This window comes from Notothenia rossii (genome assembly GCF_949606895.1).
Source record: "Notothenia rossii genome assembly, chromosome: 5".
In the NCBI taxonomy this organism is placed as follows: domain Eukaryota; kingdom Metazoa; phylum Chordata; class Actinopteri; order Perciformes; family Nototheniidae; genus Notothenia; species Notothenia rossii.
Window position 1 is genome coordinate 29,196,858 of NC_136903.1, and position 27,427 is coordinate 29,224,284.

The 27,427-nt window shown below is 43.2% G+C and overlaps 1 protein-coding gene across 1 annotated transcript; it reads right to left on the reverse strand.

Annotated features, from left to right (window-relative positions):
- Positions 1–13,013: 13,013 nt before the first annotated feature.
- On the reverse strand, positions 13,014–24,957 carry LOC307038781 (uncharacterized protein; the record flags this gene model as incomplete). Its single annotated transcript, XM_079680459.1, has 6 exons — positions 24,826–24,957; positions 24,094–24,482; positions 23,848–23,989; positions 23,670–23,742; positions 22,026–23,453; positions 13,014–13,139 (listed from the first exon to the last, which is right to left on the reverse strand). Exons 2-6 carry the CDS (start codon positions 24,470–24,472, stop codon positions 13,014–13,016), a joined length of 2,148 nt encoding a protein of 715 aa, XP_079536585.1. The 5' UTR covers positions 24,473–24,482; positions 24,826–24,957.
- Positions 24,958–27,427: the final 2,470 nt, after the last annotated feature.

Here is a 27,427-nt window from a genome sequence, read left to right on the forward strand (position 1 = left end):
TTTAGTTTCCTATCTACTTTAAACAACCATCAACTGAGAGTAACTGTATATAATAAATATAACTCCTAAATAACATTACAATATATATTTCTTCCAGTGAGTTTGTTATTTCATGTCTAACAAATTCTCCTTTTTCCATGTCGTATTCTAGATGGAAAAATCCACCTATCATATTTAATTTGAATAAAACCTTACCCTTAATGTACTTCATATACTCAATGTACTTCATATACTCAGTAAATCTCTTTTTACTTTCCCTAAGGTTACTGTATGTAATATAATTTTCCTTGAAGTATAATTAAGTACAATCCTTAGTTAATGACAAATACCATAAAATTCACAACGCAATGCAACGGTATCAATCAGTTCTCAAAGACTATGTTTAAATAGCAGCAAATCATTGTTTCTTATTTATTTCAATATATCTACCACTTCAAATCACACATTGATCTGTTAATTTTCAATGTATTTCCTTCCAACTTCAGGCTTTAGAGAAAAAAGCAAGCAGACACCCTCCGGGCCGCTGCTGCTCTCGAGAGGGAAAAAAGGGGGGGGGGTCTCACAGACAAATACTGACACCCCCCTCTCTCTCCCCCGCTGCAGCTCTCAGCCTTTTTAGGAGACGGGGGGCTTCTTTCAACAATTAACATTTCTGCTATCATTTTATTCAATTTTTCTGCTTGAACCCACTGTTCTCGTAAGCTCTTAACTCACGCTCCTCTCGTTCAAATTCTCCCTTCATTATGACTTCGTATTTATTCATCTGACTTACTGTCTTTGTTACCAGTAAATATTCACAGAAAAAATTCCCCGTACAGTCTATTCAGCTTTTATTGTCTGATGTTTATTCCAACAAGTTTAGCGAGCCTCTCAGCCCGCTTCAACACCGTCTTTCAACGATGTGACCCTGACATGGAGTCGTAACCCAGGCTTACAGAACTCTTTATCGTGACATTTGGCTTTATAGATTCAACCCCCACAGAACAAAGGATTAATGAGGTCCGGTCACTTCAAAATTGCTTTTTGAAGGTTGCGTTACTCTCCTTTGGATTTACTTATAACTCAACTTCGATTCCTATGAACCTAAGAATTGTTATTCTGATTTGTTCCCGGATGGCGTCTGAAAACAGCCACTGAACATCCCCCAACGAGTCTTCAGCCGTCTCCTTTTTGCAAAAAGTACGGGGCCTTTCACCTTCGTCTTACATACCTCGTTGATTCACTTTTATGTTATATAACTTTCCTACCTATCTAAAATATGTATTTGTATATTCCACCGCAACAACTATGACACCGGAATATGTCTCTGACAACTCTAAAATTGAGTTTAGCCAATTACAGACCTTCGATAGAAACAGGCTCGTCTGCTCACCTTTCAATTGTAGGATCCTCGTTTTAGTTGTCAGAGATTATTCTAGGCCTCTTCTCCGGACCATTCGTCCGCTGGCTGCTGATTTTCCTCTCAAAAACCCTACTCATGACGTCACCACGTCATGACGTCATCACGTCGGGGAAACACCATTTGTTGGGGCAGAATCTCTGCTCTGCGCCGTTCCTCTATGAGCGGGTTCTCAAAAGAAGGAAAAATTCAAAGCAGCCAGGATAAGGGTTAAACAATAATCTGCTTTAATGGTAAAAACATACAAATACATCACCTAATCACGAAGCACTCTGCAGAGTACTCCGGGCTCAGGTTCTACCACCGTGTGAGACACGTCTCAGGAACGGCAAGTCAAAAACAAGAGCGCCGATCTTCAAAATGATCACAACATTTATACACAGAGTTCACTTCTGAGCGAGCTAGACAGTGAGTTGGCAGTGTTCCATTGGTCGGTTTCCCTTCTGGGCGGGATCCCAGGTAGTAAGTCCGCAGTTGTTGATTCCATGTTGCTTCTGTGCGCGTGTGTGTGTGTGTGTGTTTCTTTCCCTCTGCCCTTAGGCAGATCCCCCAATCAATGATTTGGAGTCATGACAGAGGACTCTTTTTTTTCAGGACACATACTCATTCCCCCTAAACATCTTCAACACACACAAACATCGTATCATGTATCTTATCACACAACAGTCACCTGTTTTTCTTTATGAAAGCCATATTTGTAAATATCCAAACGCCATCGTCCCATGACAGTCACCGCATCAGTCAACCAACATAAGTTAATTGTTCTTGTGGCTTAATGGCTTCCCTGAACTTCCCTTCACCCCAAAGTCAGCTTACTAGGAATGAATACATTTTATTGATAAGCTCAAAAGGACGTCTATCTCGTTTACTGCTGGGTGACCCAAGTCTCAAGGCCTGCAGGATGTTTAGGAGATAAATCATTAATTCTACAAGACTTTAACTGCCTTATATCTGAAAATGTATCTGGGAATTCCCCTGTTAATTGCAAGGACTATTGATAATTAACAGAAAGACCCTAGGGGCCTCTTCTTGGTATCTGCTAGGCAGAAGTCACTCAATGCAGAAATCACAAGTTTAACACACATTCTATATATGAGGTGACATTAAAATGAATATACCAGATTGAACTTTCCTGCCATAACACGTTACTTTAATACTTCAAATAATTCAAATAATACTTCACTCTCGCGGGGGGTGTGCAGAGAACTGAGCGGAGAATTGCGCACAGGAGCTGAGGCCCTCTGGGCGGGGCCCCCTGCGCAAGGCGGGGTCCCATGCAGTTTGCGTGATTTGCCTGTAGGGAGCGGCGGCCCTGCATACTTGCCAACCCTCCCGATTTTCGCGGGAAACTCCCGATTTCATTGCCCTATCCCGGTTTCCTCCCGGGGTCATATTTCTCCCGCATTTCTCCCGATTTCTGACAAAATCAGATTTACTCAGGACTGTTTCCACTCTGACTTTAATACAGCTACACCATTGTTTGGTTTCCATGGTAGCGCGTCTCTTTAGTAGCGCGCGCAACTGACAGTCTGAGATATATCACAGAAAACAGAACAAGAACCGACAACTCTACCCTCTGCTCACTCCTTTCCTGTAAAACACATTTCCAGCATTTCAAAGTGACACAGATACATATGCTCCATCAAGGATGGTGCTACAGGCCGCAAGGCAGTGCACTTACAACTACAATAAGCATGTTAATGTTAATCTAATACAGCTCCGGCGATCCACTAGCACCCCCCTGGTTGAGGTTGTTTACACTTCCATGCAAGATCGTTTTGGTTATTTCTGTCCTTGACTATGGAGGATATAACATATATTGCTGCTTTGCACCTTCTGTGGAAGTCCTACAAGCGTAGCAACAAACGCTGTGTCTGGGTTCTTATTCTCCTCAGTCCCAGTAGATATAGGCTACGACATTGTATCGTAAATCTCCGGGAACCCACTCACTGCCACAAAGATCATCTCTTCCATCTTTACAACTGATCAACAGTAGGACGTCAGAGGGACGTCAGAGGGAATCCTGATTGGCTTTTGCGAGAACGGGTCACGTGAATTTGACGCTCGAGTTGAAAAAATGTAACTATCACATTTAACGCGGCCCCCTTCAAATCGCCTCAATCGCGTGATTCGCGCCGCGTCCACCGCTTCATGCGCGCTGTCGGAGCGAATTTGTGTCTGTCCGCGTCTCTGCCTTGACTTTACATGTAATCGCGCCGCACCCAAAAATCGCATCGCGTCCGTTGTGAACACAGCATTACTGTTACATAAATCCCATGAATGCATGAGATTAAGATAGCTTCATCATATCTCAATCAGTGATTAAATCAACAATAAAGTTTCTATCGGGTCACTGTCAGCCATTATTTTCAGGGAGGGGGTGGGGTTTGGAGGAACAGAGGAGACGGTGATCATGGAAGCTTTCCTCCTGCCTTCACAAACTTTACACAAGTATTTATCAACTGAAAATAGAAAGAGGACTTTCATACTCTGCTATCTAAGACTTGATTAAATCCACCAAAATACTGACATGACGATAACGAGTGTTTCTCAAAAAACACGAATTCCTCCCTGTGTGTCTGAGCCGCAGCGACAGGGAGCGATTCAGAGCGGGTCATTCTGCTGTTGGTTCTGGACTGGTGTTGGTGGAGAAAGCAGACTGCTCCGTGTGTGGTATCGCTGTCCTGCTGTCACGTCTGTTCCTTGATCTCTGCATCACAGACCAATTTGATATTCGTGTGACAGAACAAATTCTAAACTAAAAAAACGTTATTGTCCAGCCGCGGCCGAAAAATCAATAAGGAACCTTACTACGCTATAATCGATAATCGAGCGATGAGCTACTGAAAAACTGCCCGCGATCGACGTGTTGGAGAGCACTGCTCTATGTGAAAAATATGTTTATTGCCATAAATGTTATGATGGATTATCAGTAAGCATTTAAAAGTGACACAGATACATCGGATTAACCCTCAGTAGCGTTTATATGCATTTGAATGCCCTTGAACACAACTTTTGATCAGAAAACAGCAAAGGTAAGACGTATATCTGTCATTTTGGCCCAAGCCCCCAGGAAGTGCGCCAGACTCTGAAGCAAACATTTGTTGTGTCCAAACGGCAACATTTCCATATCAGTCCATGACGTCACCCGGCCCAGAAAGACTTTTTCCCATTGACTAACATGGGAAAAGACACGTCTGTTAATCAGCGGATCATTTTTAAAAAACTAAATAAACTACCTAGTACAGGCATGGTTTAAACCATGGCACTTTGTAAACCCTTAGCACTGTTACTTTAATTTATTATTTCAGCTTTTTATTTAACCTGTTAAGCCCTGAGCACATTGCTTTGAGAAAAAAGATTATTGATTTACCCTTTTTAGAAGGGAAGATATAGTTATTTGTTCTGGGCATGTCATTTTCGAGCCTGAGGCCTGAAAAACAGGCTCAGGGCTTAAAACCTGTTAGGCCCCAAGCCTGTTTTTCATGTTTCAGGCTCGAAAATGACATTCCCAGAACAAATGACCATATCTCCCCTTCTAAAAGGGTTAAATTAATAATGTTTTTTCTCAAAGTAATGATAAACCTGTGAGTTGGATGGAGAAAAGTCGGAATCAATATAGATGTTTTTTATTTTAAAGAAAATTCAGATTGAACATGGTAAAAAACTGTAAATTATAGTGTCCGTCCAAAAGATATGTTGTACTTATAGTGAAAACCAGGGGTGGCGGGTACTGTAGGCTAGGGAAGGCTAAGCCTTCCCAAATATTTTTGTCACTGCATCCTGGTAAAATTTAAATATAATGTATGTCTGACTCATTGACATTAGCGCTGCTATGCAGCCACCGGACGGCGTGCAGTTGCACGAGCAGATATCTTTGTGTCAAGCGGGCTTCGCTGTCGGATCGTGATGTGATTGGCTAACCCCTCTGTGGCCAATCACATCGCGATCTGACAGCGAAGCCCGCTAATTTCAAATGCAAAATTAGCTACTGTATAGTATAGTGTACATTGGCGGTCGAAAATGGATATACAGACTTTTTTCAAGGCAAACATTAAAACTAATCCCGATGCCACAACGAACACCTGCCAAGATAATGTTACAACGAAGCCGGGCAGTGCCTGGGGCAAGCCGAGCCAGGAGCCGAGCCAGGAGCCGAGCCAGGAGCCGAGCCAGGAGCCGAGCCAGGAGCCGAGCCAGGAGCCGAGCCAGGAGCCGAGCCAGGAGCCGAGCCAGGAGCCGAGCCAGGAGCCGAGCCAGGAGCCGAGCCAGGAGCCGAGCCAGGAGCGATGGGACGCGAGCCGGGAGCCGAGCCGGGAGCGGTGGGAGGCAAGCCGGGAGTGGCGGGACGCGAGTCGGAAGCCGAGCCGGGAGAGATGGGAGCAGCCCAGCCAGTCAGTGCTCTGCCTCTGAGGCTGACCTACGTTAGTCCTAATGCCGCCGCTACTGACTTGGGAGACAGAGAAAGCGGCCCATCTCAGCCCATCCTGCCGGAATACCCAAAAACGGTTTTCGGGAAACAGAGAAGATTGTTTTCATCTGAGTACTACAAGACCTACACTTTTGTAGAATACAGCAAAGAGGCAGACGCTGGGTTCTGTTTTCCATGCAGGCAATTCCAGTGCAGCAGCGGCTACAGAGATGCTGCCTTTTTAACTAACGGTGTGCGGGATTGGAGGTGCTTTTCATTTAGATGCTTTCATTATTCTCTATTTTAAATATTTATATTTTTAAATGCACTGGGTGGAAACCTGATTCATTAAATAAAACAATAATTTGCTTTTATTTCATGTAATCCACTTAAAAAGCATAATAACGATATTATTCTGTGGGACCAGCAATGTAAAGTAATGAGGTTACATTACTTTTAGTTTACATTACATTAGTTATTGATATGGAATAAAAAATATAAAGTGACATGCATCTTAAGCCCCACCTTCTTAGCCACTTCTTCTCATTCGGTCGCGGCTTGGTCAAATTAATCGATAAATAAATAAATTCAAGGTTTTGTATTGGATACATTTAGTTATTGAGAGGTGTCTCTTTCCAATGTAAGATATAAAAACCCCATTTTGCTCATCGGGTGACTTATGCAGAAGTTGCAGTATCAGGGTTTAGCCACTACATAAGTTTGCTTCATTGCCTGGCGCACTTCCTGGCAGTTTGGTCTTACTAAGGCCTGAACAGGAAATGTACATTATCTTGACCTCCATGGACTGAAAGCGGCCCCCCTTCATGCTGCCTCCTCTCGATGCTACCTCACATGTTTTGTTACCTTCTCAGCTTCCTGTTCATCTCACCATTTCCCTCCTCGCCCTTCTGTGCTTTGATCTGCTCCCTGTCCCGTATTTATTTTCATCCCCCTCAATGTTCTCACGTTCAACTCCTGTTATTACTTTCTCTGTTTGTATAACAATTCCCCCCCCCCCCCCCCCTCGTTCACCTCCATCCCCTCCACATTGTTCTGATCACCTGTCCCCTTTCTCCTCTTCACACAAACCCATCAGTAGTGGGCTCACACCCCTCCTTCTCAATCTTGTCTTTCCTGCTCCTCCATTGCCGTGTCCCCCTGTTCTGCACGCGTTTCATATTTTCAAAGTCAAATAGCAGTCGCTGGCATGCCAAACAGGACCACACAGGCACACAGGTTGCCATCTCACTTCAAATGAAGAAGAAATAAAAGCCTGAGATAGAGGCAAGAGAGGTAGAAAGAGAAAAAATACAAACAGGATATCAGATTCATCCTTCCTCTACTGTACCTGCCTCTTTCTCTTCTTTACAGTAGGACACCAGGTGTTGGAGAAGGGGGGTGCTTTAATTGAGTGGTGCGGCGAGATGAGAAGGGAATCAAGCAAGGAGGGGGCTTTTGTGTATGTGGGTGTGTATGTGTGTGTGTGTGTGTGTGTGTGTGTGTGTGTGTGTGTGTGTTTGTGTGTGTGCATGTGTGTGTACTTTTGACAGGTACCGGCAGCAGTAGCGGATAATTGGAGATGCACACCTGGACACTGGTCACCTCTCAACTCTGCCCCTCTGCCCTTCAAACCAGCACTATTCACTCTGGGTGTACACTCTGTGTGTGTGTGTGTGTGTGTGTGTGTGTGTGTGTGTGTGTGTGTGTGTGTGTGTGTGTGTGTGTGTGTGTGTGTGTGTGTGTGTGTGTGTGTGTGTGTGTGTGTGTGTGTGTGTGTGTGTGTGTGTGTGTGTGTTGAACTCTGATCACCCATCCGACCAGGGACTGCACGTGTATGTGAGTATGTGTAGGACCATCTTCACCGACTGCCAGTCAGTATTTGGGCTAGTGTGTGTTTGTATGTGTATAGAGAGAGCAGCAGGGCATGCCGTGGTGCTATAAAATATTCAAGACTGACTGATGACCTTGGCCAACTAAAGAGCTCTCACTTTTCATTTCTTTGGGAGATATTTTCTTTTATTTAACCTTGGCATTGACACTGACAACACGTTAAATATTCTTTTTTACTACAGCACCGTGTATAGAGTCCAAACATCAGTCGATTTATACGTGTGTTTTCATTCAGCTTAGAATGGCCAATCATACATTTAAAAGAGGCCCTATTATGCTGTTGGGTGTAATCTCTTTCCCGTAGTGTGTTAAATAGGTTTTTGAGTATGTAAATGTTCTGCAAAGGCTATAATCCCCCAAACCTGATTGGGCTCCTTTGTTTACTTCCGTATAAAAATGACATTACTATGTAAAACTTGCACCGCTAATGGCTAGCTCCACCACATTGCACGTCATAAGGGACGTTACAGAAATTCTCTAAACAGTTGACCAATCACAACAGAGCCAGCCAGCTAACCAATCGGAGCAGACTGGCCTCTGGTTTCAGACAGAGGGTGAAAAGAGGTGCTGCAGCACAGGCAGTATGAGACAAATAAAGAGCTTTTTGAACATTAAAGCATGTAAACATGTCAGGAGAGGCACAAAATGCCTCTACTTTATTTTTAATTCTAACCTTTTATGCTCTTAACCTTTTTATTTTACCATATTTTAATCAATATGCTCCTTAGATATCTTTTGACTTTGTTTTATTATTTTCTCCTTATAGCATTGTGAAGCACCATGAGATGACGTTGTTTTTAAAGTGTGCTATACTTTAAATGAAGTGTATTATTATTTTTTACAAAATGCATATATGAACCTGTAAATGAGCATAACATGTCCTCTTTAAAACTGTTACCACAGGGATCGTTTAATATGGTTTATCATTTTATAATTTTGTATCTTTTTTCTTAAAGGGATAGCTTGTCACTTTCCGAACTGCTTTTCTGGAAGGTTGATGCCATGAAAAGTCTGTACTCTGGAGTCTTGTTGTCCAGTTGCCAGGCAAAGGCTCAAGGAACTCATTGCTCATGGTCAAGAAGATGTATAACACATAACTCTGTGAACCCCTCAATATGTCACTTTATTTTAAAAGTTTAAATACTCAGATTTTGAAGTACTCAATTACAAGTAACAGACCTTAATTGAACATTTCGCTTGAATAGAAGTACAGAAGTATTATCACCAACAACTACTTCAAGTATCAGAAGCAAACATTTTCAGTTATTATGTTATATCACTGTTACGACCGGCCCGTTGGCCGCAACAGGAAAGTTAAAAAAAAGACGCTCAAAGTTTCCAAAAATCACGGCACTTTATTTGCAACACCAAAAACAGGAGAGGATGGACGATGGGGAAGGATCACGGAGGGAGTCCTTCTGCAGCCGCATTGGAGAGAGTACTGACGGGGATGTGACTCCGGGCAGCTGGGCTTAAATAGCACCTTGGCTCCGGCCAGGTGTTCCCGATCCCGCTGATTGGCCTCTTCAGCTCCACCCCCTCGCAGGACCTGCAACACAGTCACAGGCCCCAGGCTCTGGGGCCGTCACATCACCAACATACAAAACCTGTGTTTTCTCAATGTGGAGCCAATATTAGAACTTTTGGGAAATACTGGGTGTATCAGAAGTATATTACTGCAACAGTATATTATCTGTTGTTATATAAAAAAGGAATGGAAAATATACTCAAGTAAGGTACAATTATGTAAAAGTAGCTTGAGTACAATACCTGAGTGGGCCGGTCGGACAATCTGGGCCGGTCGGATAAGTCACTAGCACCACCCCCCCCCCGTCGACAATTTACTAGCGGTATTTACTTGCGGTACTCCGTCGCAGCCCCCCCCATAAAGTCAGTGTCCCCAACAGAACCCTGGCACCCGAATCAACCACATACCAAAAACATAGTGCCCACAACACAACTTTCACTAAAAGAGAGAAAACAACACTGAATAGTTCAGCTGATTAGCGTGTTACGTCTGTTTTTTTTCTCTTTTTCGTAATGCCACGAAACCTGGAATGCCCCCCAACCTGGTAAAGAGGTTCACCAGCAAAATGCTCCCACTGAGGTATCCAGTTTCCCATTCGAATATTCTCCTGAAGCGAATACGCCCAAGCATGATTTCTCACCTCCCCACCAGTCAGAACACTCTCCATCAGAAATGTCACCCCATGCTGCGGTGAGGCCTCCTCGATGTCAGCTGAGCTCATGTCCTCTGCCTGCCCACGTTTCATTGCCCGTGTCACAGTGCATGCTGTAAACCCGTCAGGGCACTCAGTTTCGCTCTTGCCTGGCTTAATACTAACCAGGGGCACTGGCACCACGATAGCAGGAGGTGCCCCATCAGCCCACACCCGACTACCCGCAATGTCATTACCCAGGATCATTGTGACCCCATTTATGGGTAGAGCTGGCCGCACGCCAACCGCTTCTTCACCCTGAAACGGACCCGAAAACAGCATCATTTTATGGAGAGGCACCTGAAGAACATTTAACCCCATACCAAGTGTTGGAATGAACAACCCCATATATGTGTCCTCTGAAAACTGCAAGGCAGATGCTAAAATGAACGAATCAAATAATCCGGTGTCGCGTAATAACTTCACAACAAAACCCTCAGTCATGAAAGGCAAATAAGACTGCATTTCTGAGCCAGACCCCTGTGGTTTCAACTCACCGTTTAAACGCCCAGTCACCTGCTCAGCGACAGGTTCCACAAACATTGCTGGCCTGGGACTACCACTTGTCCATTCCTGCTCAGCTTTAGCCCAAAATGCATAGCAGTCTTTTCTCCAGTGCCCTTGCTCATGACAGTAATGACACACATTGTCAGGCTCACGTGCACCGCGTACATACCCACTCTCTTGCCCAGCAGGTCTCACTGGACGACCAGACCACGCTCCCATACCCGATGAATTTCCACCGTGACTGCCTTGTACGGCAGCACCTCCCCCAACGTGTGTCAAAACATAGTCATCTGCTAACGCAGCAGCTTCAGCAGCTGTCCTGACTGCGTGCTCACCGATATACACCGCAATGTGCTCCGGTACAGAATTTTTGAATTGCTTCAGAATGACGAGATCCTTCAACGCGCCGTCAGAATCAACGTCAGTTGCCGCACACCAGCGATCGAAATGGGTGGAAATATCTCGAGCAAACTCGAAGTGAGATTTATCACCTCTCTTCCAATTCCTAAACCTCTGACGGTAAGCTTCAGGCACCAGCTCGTAAGCCCTGAGAACGGCAGTTTTAACCAAATCGTAACACAAATAGTCACTGCCACTTAAAGACGAATAAGCCTCCTGAGCCCTCCCGGTTAACACACACTGTAATAATAACACGCGAGTGGCCTCAGACGGCTCTGGAACCTTACAACCGCAGGGAACCATCCAAGCTGTGTACAGTAAGGATGGGACGTTGTTGACCTCAACTGATGGAGTGTTAGGGCGTTGGAAGGAACACTTTGAGGAACTCCTGAACCCGACAACTCCGCCCTCTATGTTAGAGGCAGAGCTGGAGTATGACGGGGGATCGACACCAATCTCCCGGGGGGAGGTCACTGAGATCGTCAAACAACTTCACAGTGGCAAAGCCCCGGCGGTGGATGAGATCCGCCCAGCAATGTTGAAGGCTCTGGGTGTTGAGGGACTGTCATGGTTGACACGTCTCATCAACGTTGCGTGGAAGTCGGAAACAGTACCGAAGGAGTGGCAGACCGGGGTGGTGGTTCCCCTTTTTAAAAAGGGGGATCAGAGGGTATGTGCCAATTACAGAGGCATCACACTACTCAGCCTCCCCGGGAAAGTTTACTCTAAGGTACTCGAAAGGAGGGTCAGGCCGATTGTCAAACCTCAGATTGAGGAGGAACAATGCGGATTCCGTCCTGGTCGTGGAACGACGGATCAGCTTTTTACTCTCGCAAGGATCCTAGAGGGGGCCTGGGGGTACGCTTATCCAGTCTACATGTGTTTTGTAGACTTGGAGAAGGCGTATGACCGGGTTCCCAGGGAGTCACTGTGGGAGGTGCTGCGGGAGTATGGGGTGAGGGGGTCTCTTCTCAGGGCCATCCAATCTCTGTACTCCCAAAGCGAGAGCTGTGTCCGGGTCCTCTGCAGTAAGTCAAGGCTGCGCTTTGTCACCACCCCTGTTTGTAATATACATGGATCGGATTTCGAGGCGTAGTCGTGGGGGAGGGGGTCTGCAGTTCGGTGGACTAAGGATTGCACCACTGCTTTTTGCAGATGATGTGGTTCTGATGGCTTCATCGGTCTGCGACCTTCAGCACTCACTGGATCGGTTCGCAACCGAGTGTGAAGCGGCTGGGATGAAGATCAGCACCTCCAAATCTGAGGCCATGGTTTTCAGCAGGAAACCGATGGACTGTCTACTCCAAGTAGGGAATGAGTCCTTACCTCAAGTGAAGGAGTTCAAGTATCTCGGGGTCTTGTTCTCGAGTGAGGGAACAATGGAGCGTGACATGGGTCAGAGAATCGGAGCAGCGGGAGCGGTACTGCAGTCGCTTTACCACACCGTTGTGACTAAAAGGTAGCTGAACCAGAAGGCAAAGCTCTCTGTCTACCGGGCCATTTTCGTTCCTACCCTCACCTATGGTCATGAAGGATGGGTCATGACCGAAAGAACGAGATTGCGGTTACAAGCGGCCGAGATGGGTTTTCTCCGCAGGGTGGCTGGTGTCTCCCTTAGGGATAAGGTGAGAAGTTCGGTCATCCGGGAGGGACTCGGAGTTGAACCGCTCCTCCTTCGCGTCGAAAGGAGCCAGTTGAGGTGGTTCGGGCACCTAGTTAGGATGCCACCTGGGAGCCTCCCGAGGGAGGTGTTCCAGGCACGTCCAGCTGGGAAGAGACCAAGGGGTAGACCTAGGACCAAGTGGAGGGATTATATCTCTTCGCTGGCCTGGGAGCGCCTTGGGATCTCCCAGTCAGAGCTGGTTGATGTGGCCAGGGAAAATAAACTTTGGGGCTCTTCGCTGGAACTGCTACCTCCGCAACCCGACCACGGATAAGCGGGAGAAGATAGATGGATGGATGGAGTGGCCTCAGACAACCCCCTTACAACAGCGAGAAGCTCAAACATGGAAAAAAAAATGTCTGGATCCTTTTCATTAACCCTTGGCACCAGCCTCAAATCATTTAATTCATCCACTGACCTCCCTCGGGTCCTGCTTTGACTATCATCAGGAAACAGGACATCAACCGCTACTCTGCCCTCTCTAACCAATGCCAGTTTCTCCCTCTCCAACTCCAACTTTGCCTGCTAAGTTTCCTGCCTCAATTTTTCCACAGACACCGCTCTTTCCAGCTCAATGCCCTGTCGCATCTTCTCCACGGCCAACTCCTTTTCCGTCTCCAACTCTATGCGTAATTTGAGCAACTCCTTCTCCTGCTCAAAATTCAACACGGAACTCTGACCCGTTACAATATCCTCCATATTTATACAATAACCGCTGCAATGTCTTAGCCCACCTGTGCATACAGTAGGAATGAGCAGCCCCGCTAGCTGACTTTCTAACCACAAAACTCACTAGGTAACTCCCCCTCCTAGTCTTCATGAGGCGTAGCGGTGGGTATTTATGCACTTAAAGCCCGCTGGACCGAGAGAGGCGACCAGGTAACCGGCAACCCCCCTGAACCACGGAAGTGCTCCTGAGCAAGTTTAGGGAAAAGGGAAAGTGAAGCTCTAACCGCCGTACCTCAACACTATCAAAGCCCACCCCAGACCAAACCCAAAGGGGAAACGCCTCTTGAACCTACCAGGGGAAACACTCCTACAGGTATTGTGCACACAGACGGGACCACTACCTCCTATGTTTCATCGAATATCTAAGAGAACAGATCACAGCTACCGGACAAAAACAAACCTCATCAATACACCCAAACCCGGGACCATACGGGTTCCAAAATAACGCCTAGGCACCCCTAGAGTACATATACAACACCATATAAGGCCACATACGTCACTGTCATCCGAGGGAATCCCCAACACGTGACGTAACAGTCATATGGGCGACACATGCTCCCAGCTTCTCCCCCAAAATAAAATCATGCTACCAATTAGCCACGAACACAGGCTAATTCAGGTACAGCTAACACCACAACAACCCAACTAACTCCCGGTTCCTACTCACGATAGACGAGCCCCCAGTTGTTACGACCGGCCCGTTGGCCGCAACAGGAAAGTTCAAAAAGAGACGCTCAAAGTTTCCAAAAATCACGGCACTTTATTTGCAACACCAAAAACAGGAGAGGATGGACGATGGGGAAAGATCAAGGAGTCCTTCTGCAGCCGTCTTGGAGAGAGTACTGACGGGGATGTGACTCCGGGCAGCTGGGCTTAAATAGCACCTCAGCTCCGGCCAGGTGTTCCTGATCCCGCTGAGTGGCCTCTTAAGCTCGACCCCATCGCAGGACCTGCAACACACTCACAGGCCCCAGGCTCTGAGGCCGTCACATCACCAACATACAAAACCTGTGTTTTCTCAATGTGGAGCCAATATTAGAACTTTTGTGAGATACTGGGTGTATCAAAAAAGTTTTATATAAAAAAGGAATGGAAAATACTCAAGTAAGGTACAATTATGTAAAAGTAGCTTGAGTACAATACCTGAGTGAGCGGGTCGGATAAGTGGGCCGTCCGGATAAGTCACTAGTACCCACCCCCCCCACCCCGTCGACAATTTCCTCGCAGTATTTACTTGCGGTACTGCGGTGGGCCGGTCTAGAGTCCCGGGCTGATATTTAGTCCCAGTCCGCCCCTGCAACCAGGTATCACGTCCGTTAATTCCACAACCACACACATGGATTAACATCGATTTAATACATTAATGTAGCCTTTGTTTCTGCTAAAAGAGGTGTCGACCAGCTGGGGCAACAAGAAAATCGGCGAAATCGAGTGTGACTTTTAAAAAAACAAAAACATTATATTAATATTGACAATTACAACCGACCGTCAGTGGTAGAGCCTTTAGTTGGCATTTCCAGGTATTTCTCCACTTGTTGGACCATGTTAGCAATACCGTGTAACTGTCACGTTTGAAGGGACGAAATCGTGACATCTTCACGTCTCCCAACATGGTAAATCGTCACATGTTCACGTCATGCCGTGATACCGGGTTGGCTTAATGAAGCATAATCTTCATAGCTAAATTAATTAGACTTCTCTTGACTCATTCAGCCTTCAGTCTGGTTAACAGTGAGTGAACTTTTGTCCAGCCAATATCATTTTCAGTTGATGCTTTAGCTGCGGTAGAGTTTGCAGGAGCAGTTAACTTAAAACTTTTCCATATTGATAAAAAAAAGGTTGATTTAAACGCCAGGCAAAGCAAAAATAAACGTGTTTTAGGTTTTCACAACACAAAATAATCGTTGTGCCGAGATTGAATTGCTCAAAAACAATTTAATCCACCATTTTACAGGAGCAACAGAAACAGATTAGGCTATGGAAGAGCAAATCTAGTAATCACACTCTACTTGAAAACTATTAAATTCAATGAGCAGATCAATTGATTATATTTTTGTGATTAGTCAGCCAGCCAATATGGTATAAAATGAACAGGTTTTCATGATGATTTAATTCTCCAATTAAGCCTGCTACGTTAACAGTTTGATTCTAGGGATGGTATTTTTGGTCTCTCAGTCAGTCTTTCACTTTATTCCTGACTGAAACATCTCAACAACAATTTGATATATTGCCATGGCATTTTTTACAGACATTCATGTTCCTCAGAGGATGAATCCCACTGACATTGGTATTCTCTGACCTTTCCTTGAGGGCCATTATGAGGTAGACATTTCAGTTTTTTATATAAATATCTTGACGTATTGATTTCTGTAAAATGTGGTACTGACGACCACATTCCCCAGAGGAGGAACTGTAATCACTTTAATCCCCTGACCTTTCCTTTAGCCTTTCAACAAGTCCGTAAAAAATCAGCTAGTCCAATTCTTATATATTTCATTTTGATTAATTTATCACCTACTATCTGCAGAATTAATGACATTCCTATCAGTCAGCTGCACTTTATTACAAGCACTTTTCAGAATGCAAAACTAAGATGGTGAACATGGTCAAATCAATTCCTTTCCAACATCAGCATGTTAGCATTGCCACATAAAATCAAAGTCGATTGCTGGTTGTGTTGCAATATTTTGCTGTTAAGATTAAAATATAGCAATGTGGTGATTTTCTATGCACAATGACACACGTGTCGTTTTGTGCATTAGAACTAAATAAAATGATCAAAGATAATTGAAATACCATCAAACCTAAGTATTTTCGCTAAATTGATCGCAATAGATTCAAACCCATTTGGACGAATGCATAAGGATGGTCACGTTACTTGTCAAGTAAATTCTAATCAAATTCCTTATTCCATAATATTTGTGGGTGACGTTGATGACAAGGGACACATAATGGCCCAGTTAATATGTCAGTTTACATATCCTCCCTATATGGCTTTAAGTCCTGTATTATGGCAGCTATAATACACTGCTAAATAAAGGCTTAACTGCTCAAGTGGGAAAGGTGTACATTAATGCCAGCTGTCAGAAGTGCTGGGTCAAAGGTTACTGAGTCACTGCAAATGCTTCAATATAGTTTTTTGGTTGTATCCTTTTTTGAAATTGGGAAATAGAATAATGCTCAGTGAAATTCTGCTTAAAAAAAGCTACAAAGTTGTGTTAAAAAAACCCAATGTGCTTTTTCAGTTTCCATTGGACTGAATGGCAAGCCATGGCGTAACATCTCCTAGATTAATTGCTCTTTGCCAGGAGTTTAATGTGAAGACTGATACAGCATGCTGTGTAAAGTAAATATGAAGCCACAGTGAGCAGGTGGTTAGCTTAGCTTAGCCTGTTTCTTACCCACAATTTATTTTTCTTGTTTAAGAATGATAGTCCTTTTTTTTGTACCTCTATTAATATATTCAAATGTATATTAAATGTTTAATATTTGAATTATTCTTGAGCTGAATCAAACTGAAGGCAGTGTAGGCTATGTTTTACAAAACACAGTCATTACAGTGCTGCAATGGCTTCATCTCTATCTCCCCTCCACACCACCTCTGTGTCTTCTAATCCTGTAGTGTGTGCCCCAAGCTTTAACCTTATTACCCTGCACACCCGGGGGACATGTAATGAAACAGTTCCCTCATTCAGGAGGTCAATTTACTTTGCTCGCCTTTATGAAGTCTAAAGTCTCCTTCATCCCCTTGGCATACCTGTCTCTCTGTTTCTCCTTCACTCTGGATTTCCTTTAATTAGCCCATGCATTTGTGTGTATGCAAGAGAGAGAAATAGAGAGACAGTATTCCTATCTCGCACTGACTTCATTGATTTTCAGTTTGATCTATCAGTGGCAATATTCACTCTTTCTGCTTCTTACATCTTAAAAAAACCCACTCCTTGTTGCTTTGACTGTTTGCCTTTTCACAGACAGATTGCTGCTCTGGTTATCTGCCTCTCAAACAGGAAAATCAAGCGTTACCAATTACAGAAGACACATACAGAGCATCTTAGGCCCAGAGCTGTCGTTAGATTCAATCCAACTGTCAAGGAATCAAAACAGATCAAATGCAGCAAGTCAAAGCAATGAAAAGAAAAAAACCTGTGCACTTGGCAACGAGAAACAATTTTTTAATTAGCACTCTTCTATGAAATCACTATTGCAGTGTGTTACATCACAATTTTTTTTTTTTCCTTTGGTTAAACTTACAATCAGTGATTAGACAAAATACAGACATGTACGTTTTAACTATAGAAAATGCCTTTCCTCACCTCCTCTAGGGGGGTCCGAGGGCATGCTCCCCCGGGAAGATTTTTAAATATTGAAGTTAAGTACATCAACCTGGTGCATTTTGAGAGCAAAATGAATTTATGGATACATATCTCAACACATATGAAACAGAACTGTAAACAGATTTTCTTTTTCTTTATGGATATTTTACAAATCACTCACCTTTTAAGCTGTATTCTTGTTTTACTGTCATATAGTATTTCATAACTGTTTTTCATTTATTCTCATAAATGTTGACCAAAATGTTTGAGAACCACTGAGATAACTAAGTTAGCTATCTAAACAGAGAGTCCCTTACCAATATTACCTATTGATGTGTGTAGTGAGTTTGGTAGTAATAAGTTGTATAATAGTGATTGAATATTATCGTATTCTCTTTTTTCGGAGTTGCACTTTGCAGACGGCCCCTGAGCACTCGTTTCTTCTCCGGCTGCAGATAGAGACCAATGTAATGTGTCCAGCTCGGAGGACGGAGCATATTGGCTTTTTTTTTGGATCGAAATGTGATTGTAGTTCATTGTCAACCTTACCACGGTACTTAGGAGACGTCATTTGTGTCTGAATAACGTTTTGTTCATGAGTTATTGATCAGTGAAATCAGAATCTCCCAATATCGTTCCAACTTTACTGAACTAAGCCAGAAGACCGTCCCATTTCGTAGACTGCTCGGTTTGCTGTTCCTTCACTTTATTTTTATATTTATATACATTTATTTTGGACGAAAACTTAGCGTGAGGAAAGGCAAGTGTGGCGTGAGTGAGTGAGATATGGGTTAATTGCGTGACTCTCACGCTCAATGCGTGAGTGTTGGCAGCCCTGGGTAATGACAGCTAAGACTGATAGGCAATGTACATTTCGTATGCCAAACTACTGGACAGAATGAAAGTATGACTTGATGATTGTAATCACAATTCTGCCTGTGGCGAAAAGGAATCTAAAGTCCTTAGCTTCGGTGTCCCTCTACGAACTGGACACTTTTCAGCTATGTTTATCATCCACCTCATATGCATCTGATAACACAGATATGATTAATATTCAATCAATAAATCTGCCTTTACATGACAAGCAGCAAAACGGTTCTTCGCTCACGTTGCTGTGGTGTTTTGACGTGCAACCAATCAGATAATAGCTGTGCTAAACAAGCTAGCAGGGGACATTACCATAGAAACAACACTCATCTGAATGTTTTCACGGCAATGCTCATGTAAATGCAGCTTAAGGTTCTCTACACAGGCCCTGCAGATCTACAGTACATTTGTGCAGAGTACACTGAAGCAAATCTTTTTCCCAATATGGAAAGAAGCCTCACACCTTCAAGCTGAATTTTGTTGAATCAGTTTACAGTCCCCCCATGTTACCTAGATTCTGAGGAACACTTTTCATGTAAATGAGGCGTCATTTAAAACTAATCAATGAAACATAATCATTAACTGTTGTCACTTTTTTCTTTTGATGGACAAAAGAACAGAACAACAAGAAGCGACAGATATAGTCCATGAAGCCTAATTGCCTTTTCTGCATCTCACAGGACCCAACTAACAGGAATAAGGAAAACAACCAAACAACGCCTAAATCATAATGGTGACACAACATGAGGGAACGGTTTCCTCATCATTATAAGTGTTGATTAGTAAGTCAAAATGCCAAAGAATGACAATCTCAATCTTAATCACCGGAGCATCAATGAGACGTCTAATCAATGCAGAGGGGGAGGAGTTTAAGAAAAGTACAAATGAGCTTTTAATGATGCTATAGAGCCTTTAGAGAGTGAGAGATGGAGTGGAAATATAATAGACGAACACCTGATCCTTCCGATGTCTGTTTCTGTTGCCTTCATCTATCTTACTCTCTCCACCTGTTTCTCTTTTTTTCTCTCTTAGATCTTTCTTTCCTCCTTTCTTCTATTTTTGGCCTTCTGTTCCTCTGTGTGTGAAGAACAAAGAAGGACGTTGTCTGGCGGGCGATGGAGAGGGCTGCTGAGGGTCAGCGTGATATTTGGGTGTGATATTTCCATCGCCGGCCTAAATGTCTGGTGTCAACCAATTTATTACCTGGTAACCGGAGAGAAAAAGACTCAGGCAGGCTACAAAGGAAGAGACTTGAAGGATGAAAGAGGGGCGAACATGGGATCTTTTTTACTCAAGTGAGGTTTATTTTCAATTTTCAAAAAGCAATCACAAAGTAAACATGAATGATGCAAGATAGACCCCTGACAATTCGTATATTTATTTAACGGATGGATTGTGAGACAATGGGTCCAGAGGCTCAGACCTCTCCTATAGAAACAAGACACACAGAACTTATAGTGGTTTTTCTTTTTTAATGTAAATGTTTAGTGTATCTTTGTAGTTTTGTGTCTCTTTATGGTCATTTTGAGTTTTCTTCAAGTTGGTACGTGTGTCTTGGGCATTTTGGAGTTATATCATTAACACTGGTTAATTGGAAGTAATGCTCATTTCAGTTGTCCAGCATTCTAACATTTGAGCTAGGGTTAGGGTTAGGATGTTGGAACATTTTTCCTGCAGTGTTAGTCTCATACTGCTAGAACACATACCTGGCAGGTCAGTGTTCTCCTTTGTCAAATGTTCTAGATTTTTTTATTTAAATGAAATGGTTTGAGTCAACCTAATCTGGGAAGGGTTGCACTGCAGTGTGTATAAAAACTAGTATTCCAGTGTAAAACAACGGGAACTTTAATAGTGGATTAAAATGTAAAATTTGACTGCATCCTGAGACTATTTTGAAGAAGTACTTGCTGCTGTTCCGGAGTTCTATGTATCTCGACAGAAATCCCAGCTAGAAATGTTTGGTTCTAAAAACATTCTGAGAATGTTACAGTCATTTTTCTAGGAAGGTTTTCAGCGGGAAGTTTTTGTTTGGTTCCCAGAATGTTCTTCTGAAAGGTAGGATAACATTCTCTTAAAAAATTCTTCAAATATTTGGTGATAACCTTCTTAAAATGTTTTTGAAAACATTGATAGAACATTATGACCTACTGTTCTTAAAACGTTTTCGCCAGAAGCTTTTATTTTGGTTCCAAAAATATTCTTCTGAAAGGTAGGATAACGTTCTCTAAAAACATTCTTAAAATGTTTTTGAAAACATTGATAGAACATTATGCCCTACTGTTCTTAAAACGTTTTCGCCAGAAGCTTTTATTTTGGTTCCCAGAATGTTCTTCTGAAAGGTAGGATAACGTTCTCTAAAAACATTCTTAAAATGTTTTTGATAACATTGTTCGAACATTATGCCCTACTGTTCTTAAAACATTTCCAGCTGCAAGTTAGATTTTTTATGTTGCCAGAATGTTATTATTTTAGAGAAGGATAACATGGTTTATGTTAAAGAAATTATGCAAATGTTCTATGGTAACAACTTACTAAAATATGTTTACATTATTAGAACATAAAGATATAATATTCCTTTAATTGTTCAACTAAAAAATCCTGGGTAAGTGGACTGACCACTGTGGTCATGAGGATGATTATGATAGTTTACTTAACTATTGGAATGTGACTATTAACGCATGTAAAAGGATGACACGGAATCAGCTGGTGAAAGTAACATTTGTTTATTAGAAAAGGGGAGCTGGGAGTGGAGGTTGGTTATGGCGGCAGTGGGAAACAGTCGTTCAAGGGTTGGTAGAGAGGCCTGGCTGGTCTTGGGCCTTGGATTCCTCCTGGGAGAGACACAAAAATCAGTGTGAGGCAAAAGCAGGCAAAGTTGTCAAAGAATATGCTGGTAAAAAGCTAGAGCAGCACGCAAAAAAATGTTCACGGCAACAATCCGGCAGGGAATGAGTGCAGGCTGCAGGTTTTCATAGTGTGGCTGAAGAGCAGGTTGCAGGTGTGGTTGATTGGAGACTGCTCCCAGCCGTGTAGAGCAGACCAGCAGGCAGAGAGAGAGACACACAGTAGAAACAAACACATAGGGGAGAGCGGGGTAATGTGAGATTTTTTTTACATTTGCTCTCCTGTAGGTGAGCTAAAATGATATATCAGTAAAATTTACACATTTCCCATTAATTCAGGATGTTTCCTAGCACTGGAAATGATCAGAATGTCTTCAGGACAAATGGCAGTGAAAATATGATTGTTTTTTAAAAAGTGGTCTTGTGTCTCACTTTACCCCAGCTAAGGGGTGAACTGAGACAGACTAGAGAAATCAAGGGGGTAAAGTGAACCACTTACCTTTTCCACTTTTAAACTACCAAAACAACACATGTTGTAACAGTTAGAATCCTGACAGATAGATTGACAACCACACATTCCAAAACTAATGTCGGATGCGCAACATAATCATGGGGATTGGTCAATTTAGCACATTTTTTAAACAAAGTAACTCCAAACAAAGTCAAATACAACATAATATATTTCAAAGTGCTTTAATAAACATTCAATTAACCATTTAACCAGTTAGATTAGAACACGATATGATATGAACATCAGCCGCATATTTAAACAAGGCCTACTCTACATTCCAGCCCTGAAGGTTACAGGGAAAGGTGAAGAGTTGCTCTCTCCGTGTTGTTCCTCCAGGCCTATTAGGTTGAGGCAGCTTCTTCACCACATCACCTTTAGGAACATGTGCCACATCCTTTTCTTTCATAGCAAACGTGGGTCTCTCCCACTCTCTGTTGTTTCCCTTGATTTTTCTGAGGAATTGGGTTAGTATTTCGTACCCCTCAACCTTCTCAACCATGCCAACATAACGGATACTTCGGTGTTTTGTGGCAAAGTTGACGAGGACGAAGTCACCCACGGACAGATCTTTGTTTCCGGGGTCACTCCTCTCATCTTCAGAGCTCTCAAAATCATCCTCAAATGGGACAGGGTCATCACTCTCCTCCGAGCTGCTATCTATGATTTTCTTCTTGGGTGCCTTCTTTTTCGGTTTTCCCTTTTCTTTGCTATTTTGCTTTTTCCCTGCCAGGTTCTTTTGTCTCTCTTCATAAGCCTGTTCTATGATTTGCTTCTCTGGAGTATCTGTTAAGATGGCTGTCTTCACACGCTTTCGTTTTGTTTGTCCTCTGGGGGGACATTTTGGAAGTGGTATGATTTCCTGAGGAGACACATATCCAGGTCGTGAGACAGCTGGCGAGGCACATCCATGTGGACCATGCAAAGTGGATGGAATAGCATCAGCGAGTGGAATAGCATCTGCAGCAGGTGGTTCATCTGCAGGGGGTGGATCATCTGCAGGCCGTGGACCATCCGGATCATCTGAAGTGGATGGACCAGTGGATGCAGGCTGCAGCTCAGGGTTTGGCCGGTCTGACACCATGGATGGTGCAAACGCCTCCTCAGGGAAAATATCTCTGTTATATGGGAAGATCCCAGTGGACTTGAAGCCAGAGGTGATATTGCGTGGTGTCACTGCTGACAAGAAGGCCTCGTTCACAAATCCTGCAATCTGATAGATGGAGACTGTTTTGCCAGGGTTAGATCTCATCCACCCATCAAGAGCTCGGCTGTATAGGGTCTTGAACGGGCCATACACCGTCACGTCGAGAGGCTGCAAGCGATGGGATGTGTGGGGTGGGAGGGTGAGCAGAACAATACAATTACTCTTTGCTTTCTCCACTGCCTTGAGTGAGATGTGAGCTCTCAGATTATCCAGGATTAGCGGCATGGGATGGTCAGGAGTGCACTTAGTGTGCTTTATCAAGTGATTGAGGAACTCAGGCCAGGTGTCTTCGTTCATCCATCCTGTTCTGGTGGAGGCACCTTTGGCTCCTGGAGGTGCTCCTATCATGAAGTCGTCCTTAAACCTAACTCTGGGGAAGACAAACATGGGAGGTATGGCATTCCCAGCAGCATTCACTGCACACACCACAGTCACCAGTTCTCCTCTCTCAGCTGATGTGATAGAACCAACTTGCTTTTTCCCTTTCTCTGTCACAACCTGAATCAAGTAGAAAGTTTAGAATCAATGGCATGTGCAATCAGTAGGCTACTATTGGTCTAAAGGTACATTTTATTTTGTTGCAGTCCATTCATTTTTTTCTAGTTCACAGGCTCACAACATTACTAATAGCATTAGTTTCAGCATTCTGCCAATAGCTAGCTGGTCATTATCACAAGCCACTCAGTATCAGTCTGCTGCTCTCTAGTAGCTTACCTGCCGTGGCTTTTGTACTGTAAAGACGCCTGTTTCATCCACATTGTAAATCATGTGTGGAGGAAATGTGTGTCTGTTAAAGAAGAGAGGCAAGGGAAGAACCTTATCAGAATCAAAACCAAATCTTACAGGTAAAGCCTCCATAAAACATTTGCAACTAAATAATTAATTCTGTCACCTGTCCATCACTACAGCCAGATTTGTAAAGAACTCCCCCACTGTAGTCTTATTGAAGGCTGTAGCCCTTCCCAGGGATGTTGCCTCCGGAGTTCGGACAGAGAGATGGCGACGGGCTAGAAAGCTGCCAAACCACTCTACTCCTAAAGAGTGGACAATTCGTTATTATAAGATAAGCTTTGTGGCAAGATCAGTTGGCCTAAGTTGACCTACAGAATCATGTGATCTCTTGCGCACGCTAGCCTACCTGCACATTGTTTCTCCATCCAATTGGCAGGGACAGGGATATGGTTTTTGTCTGCATATTCAAATGCCAGTTCACGGCACTTAACTGGAGCAAGGCCATGGAACTGGTCAGCCAGTTGTTTTAAATGTTGGGCAAGCTCCTCCTCCATCTCATCTGTCAGTATTCTTTTTGCCTCAGCTACTGCACCCCAGGCTACTGATTTAACTCTCCCTTTCTCTATTTTCTTAATGAATCTTTGGAGGGTTGTCTTGTTGATATTTCTTTCCTTTCCTGCTTGTCTTAAGGACTTCTTTCCTTGCATGACCTCTGCAGCTGCACTCTCCATCTCTGTGAGGGGTGTTTGGCCCCAAGCTGTCTTCCTGATGTATCGTCTTGGCATGATGACTTTTCTACAATGTTTATGACATTAAAATTAAAACATATGTATTGTAATATTAGACTAAAATATATATAAGACTAAACTTAACTTGTGCTTCATGTCGGGGTAAAGTGAGTCAGCGTCTCACTTTACCCCACAGCCACCATTTTAGAAAAAACAACATCTCGGCAATTCAGGCTAATCTTTAACTAGCATCAATCACATGGTTTTATATGTTGGAAGTTCAGCAACATGTATGATATAAGTTTTTCAACCTGAATCAATTTGCTTTGATACTACAGTTGATTACGTTCGCAGTAAGAACATTTACTTTTACATGCAACAAACACATTTTTGTGAAAAAAAATACTTACCACAGAACCAGCACCAACTTCTCCTTCATGACAAGTGGGGGGTGGGAGGGGCTTGAAAACATTATGGTCACATGACCGCAAATTTGTTTCTTTGCCTAGTTACAGCGGGTGTCTCACATTACCCGGTGTCCCACATTACCCCGCTCTCCCCTACAAACACTAACAGGGGTTTCAGGGACGGGCAGTGATAGTCGGTCCGTTCTTCTATATGTCTGTCTTTGGTTTTCTAAACGTTATTCGATCCATATGACAATAGAGATATGTGCATAAACAACAAAAACACTTGGGGTATAATGTTCGAACAACGTAATCACCAAACATTTTAAGAATGTTTTTATAGAACGTTATCCTATCTTTCAGAAGTACATTCTAGGAACCAAATTAAAAATTCTCGATGAAACCATTCCTAGGACCAGTGTTCGAATTACCCTTTGCTTTCGGGGGAGCCCTATTTTTCAGTGCACATCCTGCTACTAAATATATCACAGGCACGCTCTGACTGGCGCAGCAGCGCGGATTCGATCAATTGCTATAAAATCACTCTGCTACTACTACAGACGGTGTCACTACGCCGGCGGCTGTGGCCATTGTTGAAGCATCTTCAGGCCTCTCCCTCAGTGTGGAAGTTGAGTAAAGTTAGAACGATATTGGCAGATTCAGATTTCACGTATCAATAACTCATGAACAAAACGTTATTCAGACACAAATTACGTCTCCTAAGTACCGTGGTAAGGTTGACAACGAACTACAATCACATGTTGATAAAAAAAAAGCCAATACGCGCTGTCCTCCAAACTGGACACATTAAATTGGTCTCTTTCCGCAGCCGGAGAAGAAACGAGTGCTCAGGGACCGTCTGCAAAGTGCAACACCGAAAAAAGAGAACACAATAATATTCAATCACTTCACTATTATACAGTATATTAATACCAAACTCACTACACACATCAATAGTCTCCTGATGCTCATACTACAGCAGAGAGTTTGGAAGAATATGGTTTGGAATAATTTTGGTGAATATTTAAACTGTATAATAGTAACGTTATTGAAGATGATGCCATGTTTATTGAATACTTTACATTAGAAATATTCACCAAAATTATTCAAAAGCACATTCTTCCAAACTCATTGCTGTAGTATGACACACAGGAGACTATTGATGTGTGTAGTGAGTTTGGTAGAAATATACTGTATAAATGTGAAGTGATAGGATATTATTGTATTCTCTTTTTTCGGAGTTGCACTTTGCAGACGGTCCATGAGCACTCATTTCTTCTCCGGTTGCGGATAGAGACCAATGTAATGTGTCCAGTTTGGAGGACAGCACGTATTGGCTTTATTTGATCAAAATGTGATTGTAGTTCGTTGTCAACCTTACCACGGTACTTAGGAGACGTACTTTGTTTGAGTTATTGATCCGTGATATCTGAATCTGCCAATATCGTTCCAACTTTACTCAACTTGGTGAGGAGCTGTCAAACTCGACCCTAACGCCGCTTACAGCCAGCCAACTAAAAGTTGTTTTCCGTTCACGTTGTCATTTTTAGACTCCTTTGCTTCTTTGCTTGTGAACCCAAAAGCTGCGAGGCATGGCTGTTTTCGTTTTGTCATATTTTTTATCACAAAGCCGGAGTTAAAAAAATATCAATATGAACATTTCAAATACCGCGCCGGCATCGCCACCGTAACCATAGCAACGTAAGTAGCGTAAAGAATGCAGCGCCGCCACCAGAGTTCCCGTTAGCCGGTAATTACCGGACTACGACCGGTAAAATATGCTGAAGACCGGCAAATCTAAATCTCTCCGGTCAAAGTGTCCGTTCAAAAATAATTTACGTTTTAGAGCAATACCACATCAGTTGCACAACTTGCTCCACTTATGTGACAGACAAAAGAGTATGTGACAGACAAGAATAGTCAATTCTAATGTCTAACACTTAATATGGAGAAAGAGATGTCCTGTATGGGTTGATTGTGCGTTGATTCTGTTGGTAATGCCTCGGGGTTCCGGTGGGCATGTAAACAAATGCATAATGCTGTGCTATACTTTGCGGCCTAACCCGGTTGCGACGCTTATTGTTTAGGTGTCTTTTAATAAGCAGGTAGTCCTATCATTAGCTAGAACTAGCTAGATCTGATCGATATGGACATAAACGCGAGTGAAGTCTAATATGACGGGAGAGAGATCAGCTGCTGCTGACGATCGACACGCAGCTCTGCATGATCACATGCAGCGGTGAGCGGAACAAAACACACACTTCAGGTTAGAATATCACACGTAGCTATTTTAATTACCTCTCAAACTACCGTAACTAGTTATAGATATGTTTAGTTTTACTGTCGGGTCACTCATTACTGGATCCGCGAGCTGACGGGCTGTCAGAAGAGGGAGAGAGCGTTCCGTTTATTATTCCCGTGTGTAAGTTACTGTAGGCCTACACTTTTGAATAGTTCATCTACTATAATTAGTTTGTTTAATATTGAATCATATCAATTTGTTTTAAAGTACAATAAATAACAAAGAAGACCTTTGACCGGCACTTTTCTCATTTAGTCCGGAAGATTTAAACTTTAACGGACATGTTGACCGGCGGAAAAATAT